This window comes from Eretmochelys imbricata, chromosome 4 (genome assembly GCF_965152235.1).
Source record: "Eretmochelys imbricata isolate rEreImb1 chromosome 4, rEreImb1.hap1, whole genome shotgun sequence".
Classification (NCBI taxonomy): Eukaryota; Metazoa; Chordata; order Testudines; family Cheloniidae; genus Eretmochelys; species Eretmochelys imbricata.
Window position 1 is genome coordinate 126,724,159 of NC_135575.1, and position 21,005 is coordinate 126,745,163.

Genomic DNA, 21,005 nt, shown 5'->3' on the forward strand with positions numbered 1-21,005 from the left:
GGCAGTGCTTGACTTGACCTAAGCCATGGCCTTCCTGCCGGAGACCCGATTCCAGACCATATTGGACCTGATATCCGATGTCATGGTCCACCCAATTACGACAGCTCGGGTTTGCCTCAGGCTAGTGGGGCACATGGCTGCAAATACTTACATGGTTCAACACGCAAGATTGTGCCTCAGACCCCTCCAGATGTGGCTAGCTTCAGTGTTCTCCCCGAGGAGACAACACTTGGACTCAGTGCTAACAATTCCTCCCCTGGTCCTTGCCTCCCTAGACTGGTGGAAAGAGTCAAGATCAGAAATGATGGGGGTGCCCTTTGTTCCCCCACAACCGTCAGTGTCTTTGGTCTCAGATGTGTCAGACCTAGAGTGCGGGCCCACCTCAACAACTTCAGGACTCGGCCTTTGGTCCCAAGAACTCTCCCTGCACATAAATGTAAGGGAGTTCAGGGCGATTCACTTAGTATGCCAAATGTTCCTTCCCCAGATCTCAGGCGAGGTGGTGCTAGTCCTGACAAACAATACTGCAGCCATGTTCTATATCAACAAGCAGGGAGGGGCTCAGTCCTTGACCCTGTGTGGACATGAGCCAGCACCCACGCAGAAAAATTAGCAGGTGCTTAGCACCCTCTGGCAGCCAAGCTACCCTCCCACCTCCCCACTCCTGCCCATTGGCAGCCCTCACCGATCAGCTCCTTCCCCTTCCTCCCAGTGTCTCCTGAACACTGTAGAACAACTGTTCAGTGGCATGCAGGAGGTGCTGGAAGGGAGGGGGAGGAGTGAGGACGGGGCACACTCAGGGGAGTGGGTGGGAAGAGGCCGGACAGGGGTGGAGCAGGGGCAGGGTCTGGAGCTGAGTTGGGGTAATGAGCACCATGGGGTAAATTAGAAGCTGGCGCCTGTGGTCTGAAATCAAGGCCCTTATGTTGGAACTACTTTACACAGTGTTCTTCAAGGACAAGGTCCAACTGTACTCCCACCCGGCCTTCCTGCAAAAGGTGGTGTCACAATTCCATAGCAACCAGGCCAACTCTTCGTAGCGATAGAAGAAAGGAGGAGAGGGCTACCTGTGTCAGCCCAGAGGATCTCGTCCTGGATAACTGCCTGTATTCAGGCTTGCTACAAGCAGGCAAATGTCCTGCCTTCAGCCATCTTAACTGCTCACTCCACAAAAGCTCGGACTTTGTCAGCAGCATTCCTTGCACAGGTCCCAGTCCAGGACATGAGCAAGGCCACAACCTGGTCATCAGTACATACCTTCACATCTCACTTTGACATCACTCATCAGGCCAGAGACAATGCCAGATTAAAGAGAGTGATGTTGCAGTCAACATGTCCATGAACTCTGAGCCTATCTCCTGGGGTACTACTTGTGAGTCACCTAACGTGGAATGGACATGAGCAAGCACTTGAAGAAGAAGAAAAGGTTACTAACCTTTTGTAACTGTTGTTCTTTGAAATGTGTTGCTCATGTCCATTCCATGACTCTCCCTCCCACCCCCCTGTTGGAGTAAACCGGCAAGAAAGAACTGAGAGGTTGTGTGGCTGGCGGGGTATCTTATATCAGCGCATAAGCGCGTGGCTGCAAAGGGCACTAGTTGGCCCGACAGATACCACTGAGGGAAAAATCTCTGGCAATGGTGCATGCTGTGTGCACACATCTAATGTGGAATGGATGTGAGCAACACATCTCGAAGAACAACAGTTATTAAAGGTCAGTAACCGTTTTTTATTAAATCAGCAATGAATGATTAAAATAGTTTTTTATTTTTGTAGTGGCTGATTGTGTTGTGTTAGATCCAAGGATTGCTGCATGGCTGATAAACCCCAGTGACACTGTCCCCTCTTTTGAATATTTGATACATAAGCATTTTGAAAAGCCTGTCTCAGAGAGAACAGTGAATATGAATGCAGATTCCTTGAGAAATACATTGGTAAGTAGTTTTTAGAGACTCATAGTCAGATAAACCAAACGGTGAAATAGTAAAGATATTTAGATACTTTGTAAGGTACAATAGAGAAAAATATACCGGAAAAATACATGCAGGATTTTCTTCTGAGAGCAAAGGGTTATCTTGGTTAGCAATATATGCTAGATAATTGGTATAGATTAATCAGGGCTTGTTGTATTCTGTGGGCCAGTGGAACCAAATTCCCTATGAGTAGCTCCTAAATCCTGCAGAACAAACCCTAAATTCCATGGCAATATTAATTAGTGTTATCAACATGAAATCTCCTTTGTTCTCTTCCTCCCACTCCCTGGCTGCAAGCTGGATTGCAACTCTCATTCCCAGCATCTCCAATGCCCTGCTGCCTCGTTGCATGGAATAGTACAGGGTGCATGCATCATAATCTAATTAATTCTCCTTTGTGAGGTAAATTTGAAAAGAGAGATGCATTTGCAGGCAGAGTGCTGGTAGGGTGACAAAATACAAAATGTTGAGCACTTGGCTGCAGCAAAATGGTGAATTCCATGCCAGAAATGCTGAATTTCATGGCATCTTGGGAAAATGTCAAATTACATAGCCATGGAATCATGGGGAACTTTATGTACAACTACACAACATGCACACAGAAAATCTGTGAATTTGTCACAGTCAGTATGATAGAAATTTTGTTTAGTTGCTGCTCTGATGACTAGAAGATTGCTGAGCAATGTTTGGTTGCCGAGTTGATGGCATTTGTTGTGAATTCTCACTTAACAGAGTGAGAAGGCTGTCATCTTACACTCTGGAAGAAATATATGGCATGAGGCAATGGTAATTGCCATTCCAAAGCGTGAAAAGCCCCCTGATGAAGCTGGAAGCTATAGGCCAATTTCTCTACTATGTATGACCTATAAACTTCTTGAACATATCCCCCTTTTTTATATATACATAAATGGGATACCTCCAACTAAATCACGAAAATTTGGATATACAGATGATCTTGCCATGACAATCCAAGGTAACTGCAAAGATAAAAATGAGAGCCAACATAATCCTGAAACTAGCAGGTACAACCTGGAGTGCATCAGCATCAGTGTTGCGAATATCTGCAGTAGCACTTGTATATTCAGTAACTGAATATTGTGCACCAGTATGGAGCAGATGCAGCCGCACATGACTTGTGGATACACAGCTAAATACAGTGCATCACGGGAACCCTTAAGTCAACTCCAACACCGTGGCTACCTGTTCTGTCTAACATTGCTCCCTCCTGGCTTGGAAAGTAGATTGGGCTAAACAAGACTTAAAAAATAAGCACCATGTGCCAGATCCCACGCAGAAGGTTCCTGGTTTGACCTTCCACGCTCATCTTGGTCAATTCTGAACTGAATTTGAACCAACCATGGTAGATGCAGATATCTAATGCACAAATGGAAAATCAAGGACTCCCCAGTGCGTGAGTGTGGCTCCCCACGACAGACCATCAAACATATCACTACCTACTACCCAATTTATAAATATGAAGGAGGCATTACTGCAATAAATTCTGCTATTACTGATGTAGTCATTTGACTCGATCAACTTCAGGTGAAATTGTAGTTGCTGTTCTACACTAGTCATATGAAAGAAGAAGAATAGAAATGTTTTGTCTATTTAATGAAGCTTTTTAAAAAAATAGAATTCTTAATTGTTAGCCCTGCTGCAATAGAAATGTTCCACAGAAATCACCATTCTGCTGGCAAAACTTTTTCATGAACAATGTTATGTAGCCAAGGGTTTGGGGTCATATTTTTGGCCACAACAGTGTAGTCTGAGCAAAAATTTGAGACCCAGTTTGGAGAGACAAGGCTTCACAGGATGTGTTATTTATTCTGGGAGTTTAGAGAGTTAGGGAGAACTATTCAGATCTCAATCTGTGTCCAGTAGTCTAAATGAAGTGTTACTTTTGATATCACTAAAACAGTCTTGTCTCTTGTATACCCTATAAGAATGCTTTAAAAAATTCCAAAACATCTAGCTTATCTGAGGAATTTTATTGACTGATGCTGTAGAAATCCTTCACTGAAATTACGTTTCAGAGTAGCAGCCGTGTTAGTCTGTATTCACAAAAAGAAAAGGAGTACTTGTGGCACCTTAGAGACTAACAAATTTATTTGAGCATAAGCTTTCGTGAGCTACAGCTCACTTCATCGGATGCATTCAGTGGAAAATACAGTGGGGAGATTTATATACACAGAGAACATGAAACGATGGGTGTTACCATACACACTGTAAGGAGAGTGATCACTTTCTCCTTACAGTGTGTATAACAACACCCATTGTTTCATGTTCTCTGTGTATATAAATCTCCCCACTGTATTTTCCACTGAATGCATCTGATGAAGTGAGCTGTAGCTTACGAAAGCTAATGCTCAAATAAATTCGTTAGTCTCTAAGGTGCCACAAGTACTCCTTTTCTTTTCACTGAAATTAGAAGAACATTTAGATTGAATGTGCAGTAATAGACATGTCTTGAAGTTCTTATTAGGTATCCTAAAACACTTATGTTTAAAAAGTATATTTTTGTATTGCAAGGTGCATGCAATACTCAGACATAATGGGAGTTTTCCTCTACTTCCTCCCATTTATTTTGTAGCTGTCTTGTTGCCTTCTGAGGGTTTCCACCTTCTGGCTACTACATTACTTACTCTTCTTTGTCTTCTGTGCCAATCCCCTCCCTTGCTTGTGACTGCTTCTGTACTACATCATTCTATGTGAACCACAGCTGCATTTCACTCTCCATCCCATGGCGCACACAGAAGGGAATGAAGCGGTGTAGCGTAAGCAAAGGGAGGAATGAAATAATCAAGTAGTGTGTCATAGGAGGAAAAAGTGGGCAGGTTAGTAAAAGATAGAGGAATCCAGCAAGTAGACGAGAGAACATCCAGGAAGAAGAAGGGCAATAAGAAATTGGGGGAGTATGGTGAGTTAATAATATGGAGAGAACACTGGGCATGGGAATGGGATGTACAGAATGAGAATATCATTTAAGAAAGAGAGCGGAGTATAAGAAAAGAGGAGAGATAATTGAAAATGGAAAATACTCCCAGGAAGCAGGAAAGAGAAATGGGCAAGGGATTCTACTCTTTTCACAAAAAGAAGAAAAATGTTAAAATTTTAGTGAAAAATATAGAGAGATAGAGAGAGAGAAGACAGAGTAGAGCCAAGCAAGAGAAGGAAATAAGAAATTAAAAAAATTAAAAAGGTAAATGAGATAAGTACATCTTGTTGCATTTCCCACACCTCTCTTATTTTGGTGGTTAGGAGTAGGAAGTGATAATAGATTGTTAATTTTACCCTACCCTACCTAATTTTATTTAACCTTAAGTTTAGTCTAGTCAAGCAGTCAACAGAAGGGAAACATTTTACAACCAACTAGATTAACTGAGAAGCGTTTTCATAAATTCCATGCCAGAGTGGCAAGTAATTTTCTCCTCTTCACCCAAGACCACTCACACAGCCTCTCAAAATTTAAAGCTCTGCAATGTAATCTGATGATCAGCACTATTGGGTTTAATGGAAATGAACTGTATAGATTGCCTAATTAAAAATATTGGACACTTCTGCAAGAGATGAGGTGACATCAGTTACCTTGAACTACTTTTCATGGTTAAAAATTTTTTGTTTGTGAAGGCTCATTCACAGAATGAAGATCTTCATTTTAAGGAGGAAAGATCAGTCTAGTTAAAAAAAAAAAAATAAAGGATGATGCTGTAGAAGAGATGAAAGACACTAAGTCTGTCTGTACACTTGGAGCTAGGAGTGTGATTCCCAGCTCATGTAAACATACTCATGCTAGCTCTGCCTCAAGCTAATGTGCTAAAAATAATAGTGTAGATACAGTAGCATGAGCAGTGTTGAGTGGTTGCATGGACTAGCCTCCTTGAATATATACCAACTGGTTCCAAGTATATTTGTACTCGGGGAGGCTAGCCAATGCAGAAACTACGGAACCCAAACCACCAAAAAAGAAAAACAACCTTCTATTGGTGGCCTCTGACTCAGATGATGAAAATGAACGTGCATCAGTCTGCACTGCTTTGGATTGTTATCGAGCAGAACCCATCATCAGCATGGAAGCATGTCCTCTGGAATAATGGCCGAAGCATGAAGGGCATATGAATGCTTAGCATACCTGGCACATAAATACCTTGCAATGCTGGCTACAACAGTGCCATGTGAACACCTGTTCTCACTTTCAGGTGACATTGTAAATAAGAAGCAGGTAGCATTATCTCCCATAAATGTAAACAAACTTGTTTGTTTTAGCGATTGGCTGAACAGGAAGTAGGACTGAGTGGATTGCTAGGTTCTAAGGTTTTACATTGCTTTATTTTTGAGTGCAGTTATGTAAAAAAGATTCTACGTTTGTAGGTGGCACTTGCATGATAGAGATTGCACTACAGTACTTGTATGAGGTAAACTGAAAAATACTATTTTATCTTCTTTACAGTTCAAATATTTGTAATAATAATAATATAAAGTGAGCACTGTACATTTCATATTCGGAGTTGTAATGGAAATCAATATGATTGCATGGCTATTGAGAGGGAAGCATAAGCAGTCATTTTATTCTCCAAGATGGTCAGCACTCTGCTGGTCTCCAGACAGACTTTAGCACTAAAGGCCTACTCCTCCATATGGGCATGGTTAAACTCCTGGAGACAAACGGAAATCCCAAATACCCTGGAATTCCAGCTATTCTGGATTTTCTTCAGGACAGTATAGACAAGGGACTACAGTTATGCCTTTGTTTTTTATCTATCAAAACATGCTTCTTGGTCACTATTATGTTAGCTTGACAAGTCTGAGTTGGCAGCTCTATCCATGCAGCAACACGCTGTTCCATGATGACAAGTTGGTTCTAAGGACTCCAGAATCTTTCTTACCAAAGGTGAGATTTCTCTTTCCATACCACACAGGAAGAGATCCTTCCATTATTCTGTCCAAAGACCCAGCATCCTACAGAAAAGCTGTGGCATATTCTGGATGTATGTAAAGCACTTAAGAACTACTTCAAGTGCAATGAATTGATGAGAAGATCAAGCTCCTTGTTTGTATTCTTTCACCCAAAGTGCCAAAGCCTTTTGGCATTCTACCAATCACTGGCCAGATGGATGAAGTTATGTGTAATGGAGACACATGGCATCAAGTTCACCTATTCCTGAAGACCTCTGAGATCTCTACCAATATCATCTAGCAGAAAGGATGTATGCCTCAACTGAGGAAATCTGAAGGTCTCCAACCTGGTCTTCTGTCAACAGCTTTATCAAACATTGTAAGATGGATTTTCTATCCCCTGCAGAGGCCTCTTTTGGAATGAAGGTTCTGCATGTGGTGATACAAAAATAACTTGCCATGTACTTTCAAACAGAGAGTTCTCTATTTCAGTCTGTTTTTTTGGTCCTTTCTTTCTTATAATTCATTGCTCGTTACTTCCCAAGCATCGTATAATTGAGACGCTGGGTTACAGAATGTCGTGCCTTACCTGGTGATCTCCTTTTTGCTAGCAGCATCTCCCACAATTCTACCAGTCCCTGATGAGATTCCAGTAGCCAAAGGACAACATTTATTTTATGTCTACAATTTGTGGGCCAGATAGCCTACTGTACGTAGTTCACTGACTGGCACTATTGTTACTAATCATATTGTAAGAGTTTCTACACAGCTTTGGAATGACTCTTCTGGCGTGCAGCTGGAGAAGGGAACATAGCCAGCATGAGCTATGCTGCAACTTTGAACTGCCTTCATTTTTTCAGAGAGGAGGGGAACAGCCCAAAGTCACAGAATTGTGGCAGATACTGCTAGCAGAATGGAAATGATCAGGTAAGAAACTTTCCATTGTGTAGACATGATGGTAGAACTTTTGAAAAGGGACTGCTCAGTGCAACAAAGATAAGTCTATTCGCAGGACTTCAGGCTGGGGACTTGCTGTATATCTAACTGCATCGCAACAGAGTGGGGAGAACACTCCCATGGACTAAAACAGGAAGTAAGGCATGGGAGAGGAGCATGGCTCCATCCCATAATGCTCTCGATAACCCAGTTAACCCTATCATGATCACTTTACTACAAGAACTTTAACTCTAGTATCAAAAGCCCAATGTTACAATATTATCTCTTAAAAGTAAGTACACCTCTTCAATCTTCATGCTCCGATTGTGTTCCCAGGTGCGGTATGTAAAATAAGGAATACATTAAGTTCTAAATATTCCAGATCATTACTTCCCCAGGAGCTCTTGAAATGTGATTATCAGTGGCCTAAGAATATTACTAGATATGCAAGAGTTAGCATCAGTAGATGCACAAGGAAAAATGCTTTCATGTTGGTTAATCACTTAGTATTGAAGTAATAATCTTACCAGTTTTATATTAGTAATTGAGTATTCTTGATTTATTTATTTTTAAATCAGCACCAGAACTTGGTTCTAAACTTGAAGATACTTTACAGCATAATGATGGATCTGGCTGATGAATTACAGGTAAGATTTTCATAGCAAAATATACCAAAAAATTGTACCTACATAGTGATATGGTGAATGAAAAAAAACATTTGTGATTTACCTTTAATTAAAAGTAAAGTCAGAGTCTATATATGGAAAAAGACAAGAAGGCCTCATATGTTAAATATTATTAGACACTGAATCCACCAGTGGTGCTGTTTTCAGTAATAGAGGCACTCCCATGATTTAGGGCCATGTGTGCTAAGTGGGGTTCACACAGATTTTGAAGAAGTGAGAGCTAATGAAGGCTGTTTCCAAATCATAGTGTATATTTACACTGCAGTTGCCTCCCACCTGGTTAAACAGACTAGCATTAGTTCTGTTTGAGATAGCGCTCTTAAAATAGCAGTGAGGAAGTTGTGGCATGGGTGGTGACTCAGGCTAGCTATCTGAGCCCAAACCCGCCTGACCTTGTGTCTGAGCTCAGATGGCTAGTCCAAGCTGCTGCTAGTGCTATAACATCCTCACTGCTATTTTTAGCTCTGTGGCTAGGGTGAGTCTCTCCATCTCTGCTGGGAGGGATGCTCCCAGCTGCTGTGTAGACATAACCATAGAATTTAAGGCCAGAAGGGATCACCAGATCATATAGTCTGACTTCCTGTATATCACAGGCCATCAACACCATCCAGCCACCAGCACACCCCAAGCCCAAGAACTGAAATTAGACCAAATTATCAGGAATCTAAACTACTATGTGCCAGAGGCAGAGAATAGGAGGGACCAAGGTGCACCAATGCCTGAGGCCCCTGTAATGGCCTGTGGTTGGCATCAGAAGATTATGCCAAAAGTGTTCTCAAGATGATTTTGTTTAATTTATAAGACCACAAGAGGCACCTATTTCATCTCTCAGTGCCACTAACATTTAAGTACATGCACAGTCAATATAAATCAAAGGGAAATAAATAAATAAACCTCTAGCCAAATAAAATGAAAAGAAATATTACACACTCCTTAAATGTAACCTCCTTAAGCAAGCTTTCTCTCCCCAAAAGGTATCTTAAAAAGATGAGCCTTGCAGTATATGTCTTGAATATCAATAAATACAGACTATTTTGGTCCAAGGAGGAAAAATTCCAAAAGAACGGAGCTCTCACAGAAATGGCCTGCCAGAAGCCCTCTCTCTCATACTTAGGAATGTAGGAATTGCCATACTAGAACAGACCCATTTTATATTTAGTTCAGTATCCTATCTCTGACAGTGTCAAGCACTAGATGCATAAGAGTAAGATGCAAAAAACACTAGTAGTACACAGTTTTGGGATAATCTGTGCCCTGTGAAAATAATAGTTGTTAGAGATTGGTTTAAACCCAGAGTCATGAGGTTTTATATCCCTTCCAATATTCTTTGTTAGTCTTTATTATTATAACTGAATATTCTAATTATGCACATAAATGTCAAAACTTTCTTTAAATCTTTCGGAGTTGTAGGCCTTGTGGCAATGAGTTCCATGGTCTAATTTTACAAGATGAAATTCAATAAAGACAAGTATAAAGTACTACACTTAGGAAGGAAAAAACAAATCCCCAAATAGAAAATGGGAAATAAGTGACTAGTCCGTGATACTGCTAAAGTGGATCTGGAGGTTGTAGTGGATCACAAATTGAATATGAATCAGCAGTGTGGAGCTGACAAATATACTGGGTATACTAACAGGAGTGTCATGTGGAAGACATGGGATGTTCTGCTCTACATTGTGCTGGTGAGGCCTCAGCTGGCGTATTGTCCAATTTTAGATGCCACACTTAAAGATGTGGACGAATTGGAGAGAGTCCGGAGGATAGCTACAAAAATGATACAAGGTTTAGAAAACCTAAGCTATGAGTAAAGATTTAAAAAAAAGTGTATATTTAGTCTTGAGAAAAGAATACTGAGGGTGGGGGTAACGTGATGGCAGTCTTCAATTACGCTGAGGGCTGTTTTGAAAAGGATGGTGATCAATTGTTCTGTATGTTCTGTATGAAGCACAGGACAAGAAGTAATGGGCTTAATCTGCAGCAAGGGAGATTTAGATTAGATATTAGGAAAAACTTTCTAATTATGGCTACATCTATACTTGCACGCATGCTCAGGTACGCTTCCACGTGTACCCCATACCTGTACTGAGTGTCCATGTATGCTGTACATGTGTATACCACCATCCACACTGCCGGTGTTTGGTACGTGATGTTAGCACTACCATTTCAGGGGCATATCCCAGGTTTCTGTGCATCAAAGGAGAAGCTCTAGGAACTGCCTTGCTATTTGGTATTGGTGCTGTCCTCCACCTTCATATATTTGCCGATGGCAGTTCCTGTTCACCTCTCCCTTCTGCCAAACTAGGTGGAAGATGTGGAGCAAGTGAATGATGATGTGGTTCTGCTCCTGCTCCGTCTTGGGGACATAGTTTTCTCCAGTGCAATAGGCAATGTGACGGGGCAAGGCCAGATGGCTATAGAAAAGTAGTGGGAGACAGCTATATTAGCTCCAGGCTAAACAAATCTCTGGTACCAGGATAAGTGAAATGGCAGCTGCTCCAGGTCAATTAAGACACCTGGGGCCAATTAAGAACTTTCCAGAAGGCAGGGAGAACGCTAGGTTGATTGGGACACCTGAAGCCAATCAGGGGCTGGCTGAAACTAGTTAAAAGCCTCCCAGTTAGTCAGGTGAGTGTGCATGTCAGGAAGGAAGTTGTGCTGTTGGAGAGACTGAGCAGTACACACCATATCAGGCATAAGGAAGGAGGCCCTGAGGTAAGGGTGAAGTGGAGCTTGAGGAAGTGAGGGCTGCTGTGGGGGAAGTAGCCCAGGGAATTGTACATGTCATGTTTCTAAAAGGTCAGATACCATAGCTGATACTATTAGAGTCCCTCAGCTGGAGCCCGGAGTAGAGGGTGGGCCCGGGCTCCCCCCCCGCTTTTGCCCCCTGATTAATCACTGAGACTGGGAGACAACAGAGACTGTGCAATGAAGGATAACTTCTCCTCCTTTCCCTCGCTGGCTTATGATGAAAATGGCTCAGTAGACTGTGACCCTTCTCTCTAGAGAGAGAAGGGTTATGTGGAGGGTCACAGTGAGCCTCTGAGGCTACCGAAATCTGCCAGGAAATGCAGGACCCACGGAGGCAAGGACAGAGCTTTGTCACAGCAGTCAGTGAGAGATACCGGATGGAATTGTGCTAGAACTTTTTGAAAAGCCAAAGACAGCTGACCAAGCAGGTGACTGACAATCCACTATGGTCCCATGGAACAGATATGGTGTCTGCTGCTATTGCCATGGTATGCCCATGAGTAGACTGCCGCTACTGGTCCAGGAGAATGAGCACGATGTGGTAAGATCACGTGGTTTTGGAAACCTGGGATTAGGAGCAGTGGGTTCAGAACTTCCGAACGAGGAAGCAGACCTTGATGGAGATGTGAGAGAGCTTGCTCCAACCCTTCAGTGCCAGAGCACTTGATTTTGGAAAGCCATACCAATACAGAAGTACATGGCTTTTGCCTTGTGGAACCTGGTAACACCAGCTGGCTTCTGGTCAGTTGCAAACCAGTATGGATTTGGGAAGTCTACTGTCAGGGTCATGGTTGTACAGATTTGTGAGACAAATAGTACTGTCACCTACCCACGAGTGGTTGCCATAATCCGAGTACTGGACATTATAGCTGGATTTCAGAGAATAGGGTTTCCGAACTCTGCATGGGCCACTGATGGCATCCATTTCCCAATACTTTGCCCACCAAAAGGAGCGAGTGAGTATGTGAGCCGAAAAGGTTACTACTCAATCATTCTTCAGGGCTTAGTGGACCACAGAGTTCATGAACACTGTTGGAAACACAGTAAAGATTCATGACACCAGGGTGCTGAGGAGATTGGGATTGTACTTTGGGGGAAGAAGGGACTTCATTCCCTAGAAACTAAGCAGTACTCTACAGTGGGTTTGTGCCAACAGTTATTTTGGAAGACCCTGCATACCCACTCTTAGCTTCGCTCATGAAACCATACCCCTGACATCAATGACCCTGGAAAAAGGGAACTCAACTACAAATTGCATAGATAGCGAATGGTCATGAAGTTCAAGTCTGGGTGGCTGAAAGTTCGATGATGCTTACATACCAGTCTGGATGCCAGTGTGGCCAATGCTGTTCTCATAATTGTGGCCTGCTGTGCCCTTCACAGCGTATGTGAGGGTAAAGGCGGGTACTTCCATATAGTGTGGGCACAAGAGAGGACTTGTTTGCAAAGCGTTTAGACAGCCAGATCCTGCCTGCTTGCATGGTGGTCTGGTTCTTGGAGGGCAAGAAAAATCTGGGATACCTGATGTGCATGCATTCTGGAACAGTGGGATGCAGTGGGTGACTTCTGCATTTTTGAGGGACAATATCACACCCTATGGAGCTGCTGGAGTTGCACAGGAGTGACCATAGGCACATATTTGGGTGTGAGTGTACCTTTGTGGAGGATAGGTCCATCAATGGCTATTGTCCAAGATGGTCAGGGATGCAACCGCATGCTCTGGGTGTCCCTAAACCTCTGACTGCCAGAAGCTGGGACTGGATGACGGGATGGAAGATTTGATAAATTGCTCTGTTTATTTCCTCTGAAGCACCTGGCACCAGCCACTTTCACAAGACAGGATACTGAGCTTGATGGACCAGTGGTCTGACTCAGTATGGCTGTTCTTATGTTTGTGAGGGTTTAGTTCCCTGTAACTGTGTAATTAGCCATTCATTTCTGTAACTATTGACTCTCTATGGACAGTTGTGGCAGGGCACAGCATTAACACTATGGGGCTTGAGTTTTTGCTGTGGAGTGTGTTTACTCAGTTCTGTTGCCATCATTATAAAATGCTTTGGTGTTAATGTTAACATCTGTTTTGAAGACTATACTAAGGGGAGCACTCAGTCAGTTTCAATGACCTTCAAAACAATTCTTTAAGGGTTTGGGAGGGGCTTCAGAAATTCTTTTAGCATTTGACTGAGTGCAGAGATAACAGCACTTGTCAGCTATTATGCATGAGTACACCCAAGGTTGAAAACTGGCCTTGATTTCCTGAGAGTGGGGGAAGAGGGTCATTTCATCACTGTTCAGCATCTGTTGGCTTTACTGTCACTTTAATTGTGTTTCCTCCTTGTTCTATGTATGAACCAAGCAATAAAGAAGTTTACTTAACCTGTTTTGTGTCTTCTGTTAAAACTATTAGTGTGTTCTGGGCATAACTTTAGCTATCCCTCTGGTGTATTCTTTGGAATTCTTATATTTATGGAACTGAGGTGGCGGTGGTGAAGGGGCATGGGAGGGACAAAGAATTCTTTGCAGTCTGATGGCACCACTGAGTTACACAAATCAAAAATGTACTATGTATCATGGGGCCCTAACTTGAACCTGAATAAAAAGTTCCCGTTTGTCAGGAAGGAGGATCCACACATAAGAACATAAGAATGGCCATACTGGGTCAGACCAAAGGTCCATCAAGCCCAGTATCCTGTCTACCGAAAGTGGCCAATGCCAGGTGCCCCAGAGGAAGTGAACCTAACAGGTAATGATCTAGTGATCTCTCTCCTGCCATCCATCTCCACCCTCTGACAAACAGAGGCTAGGGACACCATTCCTTACCCATCCTGGCTAATAGCCATTAATGGACTTAACTTCCATGAATTTAGCCAGTTCTCTTTTAAACCCTGTTATAGTCCAGGCCTTCACAGCCTCCTCAGGCAAGGAGTTCCACAGGTTGACTGTGCGCTGAGTGAAGAAGAATTTCCTTTTATTTGTTTAAAACCTGCTGCCCATTAATTTCATTTGGTGGCCCCTAGTTCTTATATTATGGGAACAAGTAAATAACTTTTCCTTATTCACTTTCTCCACACCACTCATGATTTTATATACCTCTATCATATCCCCCCTTAGTCTCCTCTTGTCCAAGCTGAAAAGTCCTAGCCTCTTTAATCTCTCCTCATATGGGACCCGTTCCATACCCCTAATCATTTTAGTCGCCCTTTTCTGAACCTTTTCTAATGCCAGTATATCTTTTTTGAGATGAGGGGACCACATCTGTACGCAGTATTCAAGATGTGGGCGTACCATGGATTTATATAAGGGCAATAAGATATTCTCTGTCTTATTCTCTATCCCTTTTTTAATGATTCCTAACATCCAGTTTGCTTTTTTGACTGCCGCTGCACACTGCCTGGACGTCTTCAGAGAACTATCCACGATGACTCCAAGATCTTTTTCCTGATTAGTTGTAGGTAAATTAGCCCCCATCATATTGTATATATAGTTGGGGTTATTTTTTCCAGTGTGCATTAGTTTACATTTATCCACATTAAATTTCATTTGCCATTTTTGTTGCCCAATCACTTAGTTTTGTGAGATCTTTTTGAAGTTCTTCACAGTATGCTTTGGTCTTAACTATCCTGGGCAGTTTAGTATCATCTGCAAACTTTGCCACCTTACTGTTTACCCCTTTCTCCAGATCATTGGGTTGATTAAATTGGGGTCCACTAAGGAAGCATGGATAGCTGACACTTGTGCTCCGGTGTCCCTCCACGCGGTGACCTTCTTCCCGCCCACACTCACAGTTTCCCTCCGCTCCAAGGGTATCTGGGAGGTATCTGGGCCTGCGGACCTCTGGTGCGATTCCGGTGCAATGAACTGTAATCTGTTGGGGTTCTTGGGGCAGCTGGCCTTTACATGCCCCAGCTCGTTACATTTAAAACATTGTCCAGCTGACGGCTCACTGGGGTGAGGAGGGTTGCTGGAGAATGGGTTGGTGGGACGATAAGGGGTCTGGAGGGTTCTTTGGGAGGTAGGTGGGGCTTTGGGAGGCCCCCGGTAATAGGGTGTGGTCTGGGGTTGTCCCTTCTGGTCTCCGCTCTAACTGCGACCAGTTTTCTTCTTCTCTGCCACCTCCACCCATCTGGCTCCAATCTCTCCTGCCTCGATTACAGTTTTGGGCTTCCCATCTAGGATGTATCTTTCTATTTCCTCAGGAACACCCTCTAAGAATTGTTCCATTTGCATTAGGAAGGGCAAATTTACTGGAGATTCAACACTTGCTCCTGATATCCAGGCATCCCAATGTTTCACAGTGTGGTAGGCATGTCGGGTAAATGACACGTCTGGTTTCCACCTTAGGGCTCTGAACCTCCGACGAGACTGCTCGGGTGTTATCCCCATTCTGACTCTCGCCTTGGATTTAAACAGTTCATACTTGTTCATGTGTTCTTTAGGCATTTCAGCTGCCACCTCAGCTAAGGGTCCACTGAGCTGCAGCCTCAGCTCTACCATGTATTGGTCAGTAGAGATGTTGTACCCAAGGCAGGCCCTTTCAAAGTTTTCTAGGAAGGCCTCAGTATCATCGCTTGCCTTGTAGGTGGGGAACTTTCTGGGATGGGGAGTGGTACTTGGAGAAGGATTGCTAGGGTTTGTTGGTATATTCTGCTGAGCCTTTACCTTCTCCATCTCCAGTGCATGCTTCCTCTCTTTTTCCCTCTCCTCCTCCTTCAGTCGCATGAGTTCTATCTGTCTTTCATGTTCCCTTTGTTTTTCCTCAGCTGAAATCTGGCTAATTCCAGCTTTCGTCGAGCCGTGGATTTTGTCATCCTAACCTCTCTGTTTTTAACTAACTTTACACCCAAGGTTTAGAAATAAACAAACAAAACTTGGCTGTAAAATTTTGCTGTGCTGGAATAGAATACCTATTCTCTGATAGTGAGCAGTTTCAGCTGCTTTCTGGACCTCCTTTCCAGCAACCCCAAAGGAAAAAAAAATTCCTTTTTAAAATCTGTATTTCTGGTTCAAAAAATCTCAAATTGATCTCAAAATGATTTCAGGTTAATCCCACCACTCTGCCACCATGTCAAGGTTCCTCCCCCACTCTGAACTCTAGGGTACAGATGTGGGGACCTGCATGAAAACCTCCTAAGCTTACTTTTACCAGCTTAGGTTAAAACTTCCCCAAGGTACAAATTAATTTTATCCTTTGTCCTTGGAATATCCACTGCCACCACCAAACTCTAACTGGGTTTACTGGGAAATGCAGTTTGGATACGTCTTTCCCCCCAAAATCCTCCCAACCCTTGCACCCCACTTCCTGGGAAAGGTTTGGTAAAAATCCTCACCAATTTGCATAGGTGACCACAGACCCAAACCCTTGGATCTGAGAACAATGAAAAAGCATTCAGTTTTCTTACAAGAAGACTTTTAATAGAAATAGAAGTAAGTAGAAGTAAAGGAACCACCTCTGTAAAATCAGGATGGTAGATACCTTACAGGGTAATTAGATTCAAAACATAGAGAATCCCTCTAGGCAAAACCTTAAGTTACAAAAAAGACACACAGACAGAAATAGTCATTCTATTCAGCACAATTCTTTTCTCAGCCATTTAAAGAAATCATAATCTAACACATACCTAGCTAGATTACTTACTAAAAGTTCTAAAAAGAAAAGGAGTACTTGAGGCACCTTAGAGACTAACCAATTTATTTGAGCATAAGCTTCCGATGAAGTGAGCTGTAGCTCACAAAAGCTTATGCTCAAATAAATTGGTTAGTCTCTAAGGTGCCACAAGTACTCCTTTTCTTTTTGCGAATACAGACTAACACGGCTGTTACTCTGAAACCTGTAAAAGTTCTAAGACTCCATTCCTGGTCTATCCCCGGCAAAAGAAGCATATAGACAGACCCAGACCCTTTGTTTCTCTCCCTCCTCCCAGCTTTTGAAAGTATCTTGTCTCCTCATTGGTCATTTTGGTCAGGTGCCAGCGAGGTTACCTTTAGCTTTTTAACCCTTTACAGGTGAGAGGATTTTTCCTCTGGCCAGGAGGGATTTTAAAGGGGTTTACCCTTCCCTTTATATTTATGACATGACCCCTCTACATATTGCTGCTTGGAGGGGTTTGGTCAGCTATGAAGTTGGACCAAGTACATTTGTGCTGCTGTTGAACTTCAAAACAAGCTGGTATTTCTGCTAAACCAGACATTTGCTGAAATGAGCTTACAGGCAGGGCCGGCTCCAGGCACCAGTGAAGGAAGCAGGTGCCTGGGGCAGCCAATAGAAAGGAGCAGCACACCATCAGTTATTGGGGAGGCACGTCTGGGTCTTCGGCGGCGAGTCCTTCATTCCCTCCCTTCCACCTCAGCAGCAGCTCAATTGGGATTTTTTTTTTCCCCGCCGCTTGGGGCAGCAAAAAAGCTGGAGCCGGCCCTGCTTACAGGATTGGGAAGGCAATTTGACAGGAAACTGATGATATTCTAAGCCTGCAGATGGAGCTTCCATGGAACAGGAGAAGCAAACCCCTCCCCCCGCAATTCCCGCCCCCCGCAGCATCAGAATATCCAATCCCGGTGTCCCCTGAACAGTGGTGAAAGGCTCAGGGAAAGAAAGACACACACCACAACTTCTTTTTGTTCCTTGAAGCTTCCAATCAACACTGCAAGCCACTCACCTGTCCATTGCAAAAGGACATGGCATTGTGTTAGTGCTACCTCCAGAGTGCATCTCTCATCCACCCACATTTCTCATGGCTTCTGCATCATTGGAACAGTTTAAAAAAAAAAAAGTAATCTTCAAAGAGAGTGAGGACTGCTGTGATGTTCCTCAGACAACCAAAGGATTCCCTTTCCCTTCCTGTACCTAACACACGTGCACCTTTGTGCCGCGTGGCTCCCAGTTGTAAGGTGACAGGAAGACTGAGGTGGGGCAGGGTTAACTCAGGTAAATCACTTAAACTCTTTTGTAATCTTCAAAGGAGCCAAAGACCGCTGTAACTTTGGACAACAATCAGGTTTCTACAACTGTCCTATCCTCAACTGGGCTCTTTCCAAACCTGCCCTCTCCCTTTTCCCTGGTCCACAGGGCCCCAGGACTATCACTGACAGCATGCTGGCTGAGAAATGTACAGGCACAAGGGTAGTTTAAAAGTCTTTTTTATAGCCTCTGCCAATATGTAATAGTGGTTCATACAAATTCTATAAAATCATTGCTTTATAGCTGCCTTTGCTTGGGGACCATTTTGGGGTGATGCAGAGCCAGGCGCTGGGCTTAAAATCAGGTATATCGCATTAGAGCAAGAGGGGATACTGGCAGGGAAGGTGCGGGGGGAGGGGGGTCTACTGTAATTTACCAGTCTTGGGTGCTCATTCCTGCCATGCCTCAGGGTCCTCCTCAGGCTAATTGTGGGGCTTGCTCAACTGGCTTCTCTGGGTAGAGGTGCAAAATGACACGCTCCTCTTCATCTGGGTCTTTCAGGTATTCCTCTATGGTCCCTTCCTTCCTCCTTGCCTTGCCCTGGCCCTCATCAGCATCCTGTCAGATGATGAGGTTGGCAGGGTTGAGGAGGGGGTTGACCCACTTCAGGCTCTGTACTGTGAGCCCTGGAGAGCACCTTGTCCAGTTCATCATAGAAAAGGCACGTATGACGATCCCATCTGGAGTGAATGTTGGAGTCTTTTTGCTCTACGGTACAGAGCCTCAGGTGCTTCATGTGTTCCTAGCATTGGGCTGGAGTCCAGAGAATGACCACTTTCTCCAGCCTCTGTAACATTTCCTGGTACAGGAGAAGACGTAGAGGATGGTATTCTCTGACCACACATGTATCAAGACTGCTGTGTGCTTGGCAGAGCAAGTGGCTGCTCTCCAAACATTATCCATGGTCACCTGTACTGATCAAAGGAGTGCAGTGAAAAATCATTCTCAAGTGGTCAGCACAACTTGCTACTAGTGGTGACAGCAGGGCAACAGGGACCTTTTATAGATGTGGGTAAAGGTTAGGCAGAAAAGGGTTCACTGCATTGTGGGAATGGGGCTGGAGGACCACCGACAATTTTTCTTCTTCTAGTGCTTGTTCATGTCCATTGCATTGTAGGTGTGTGTGCTCGCCACATGCACTGGTACCAGAAGTTTTTCCCTCAGTGGTATCCATAGGGGACCGGCTCAGGTGCTCTCTGGAGTGGCGCACGTATGCACCGGTATAAGGGACGCCAGCGGCTCCCCCTCCCTCAGTTCCTTCTTACCACCAGTAATGGTGCTGGAATGTCTCCTTGCCTTGGCAAGCTTACTCCTCTCAACTGTGCCTAGTTGTGAACTTTTTGTATATTGTTGTTAAAAACTTTGTTGTTAAAGTTTTATAGTTCCCTTAGTGTAGAGTTAGTGATAGTTTGTTAGTTCCAAATGGGACTTAGCCTAGGGACGGGCATACCCCAGTGACTGTTGCAAGAAGCCCATGCTAGTCAGTGATCACCATAGAAGCTGTCTGAAGTGTTTAGGGGAAATCCAAGTTAGCGACAAGTGTTGCATCTGCAAGAGCATCTTCCACGGACCAAAAAGGAGTGGGACATTAGTCTCTGAGCACTACTTATGGAGTCGGCCCTTGCACCGGCCTCAGAGCCGACTGGATCAGATAATGCTCCTAGCACCAATGCTCAGTGTGGAGTGCGCTGCTGACACCACCCTGGCATGGCCTTGCCAGCATTGGTTTGGCACGCTCATGGACCTGGCAGTGGCAGCCCCATGGCCACTTCCCAGCCGCCCAGACCTACTCTTGCGGGATTACGGTCAGCTCCTGCATCCAAACCTTGCCTCTCTCCACCTCACAGCTTGGACGCTGGGTGGCTGAATCCAGAGGAACAGGCTTGCTCTAGTCAGGTATAGCAGGTTCTCTTGGAAAGCAGAAAGCCCTCCACTAGAGTGATTTACCTGGCAAAGTGGAAGCATTTCTCCTGCTGAGTGTCAGAGTGCAACATCTCCCTGACCCAGTCATCTCTGCAGTCCGTCCTGGATTACCTGTTCTACATAAAGCACCAGGGCCTCGCCTTCTCTTCGATCAAGGAGCACCTGGTAGCCATACCGGCCTTCCATCCTCACATCCAGGGTAAATCGGTATTCTCGCATGAGATGCCGATCAGGTTCCTGAAGGGCCTTGAAAGGCTCTTTCCGCCAATCTGGGACCAGGTTCCCCAATAGGACCTTAACCTTGTCCTCTCCAGGCTCACGGGGTCCGCCATGGCTTCTTGTTCCCTTTCCGACCTGTTATGGAAGGTCACATTCCTTGTAGCGCTTACCTCGGCAAGGCGTGTCTCCAAGATTAAAACCCTCACTTCAGAGTCCCCGTACATGGTATTTTACAAAGACGAGGTCCAGCTGCGGCCCCATCCAGCTTTTCTGCGTAAGGTAGTGTCTCACTTTCATGTCAACCAGGATATCTTCCTCCCAGTGTTCTGCCTGAAGCCTCATTCGACCAAAGAGGAGAGGTGGTTGCACACTCTGGATGTCAAGCATGTCCTGGCATTCTACCTGGAGCACACCAAGCCCTTCTGCAGATCGACCCAGCTCTTTATCGTGATAGCTGACAGGATGAAGGGCCTTCCGGTGTCCTCTCAGAGAATTTCGAATTGGATTATCATAGAATCATAGAATATCAGGGTTGGGAGGGACCTCAGGAGGTCATCTAGTCCAACCCCTTGCTCAAAGCAGGACCAATCCCCAATTAAATCATCCCAGCCGGGGCTTTGTCAAGCCTGACCTTAAAAACTTCTAAGGAAGGAGATTCTACCACCTCCCTAG

The 21,005-nt window shown here is 44.2% G+C and overlaps 1 protein-coding gene across 1 annotated transcript in view; it reads left to right on the forward strand.

The window, feature by feature from the left end:
• POLN (DNA polymerase nu) overlaps positions 1-21,005 on the forward strand; it is a 192,962-nt gene that overhangs the window by 42,734 nt on the left and 129,223 nt on the right. Inside the window, exons 6-7 of the mRNA XM_077816181.1 lie at positions 1,777-1,934; positions 8,381-8,449. Of these exons, the coding sequence (XP_077672307.1) occupies positions 1,777-1,934; positions 8,381-8,449 (227 nt within the window). The remainder of the gene's footprint in view (positions 1-1,776; positions 1,935-8,380; positions 8,450-21,005) is intronic.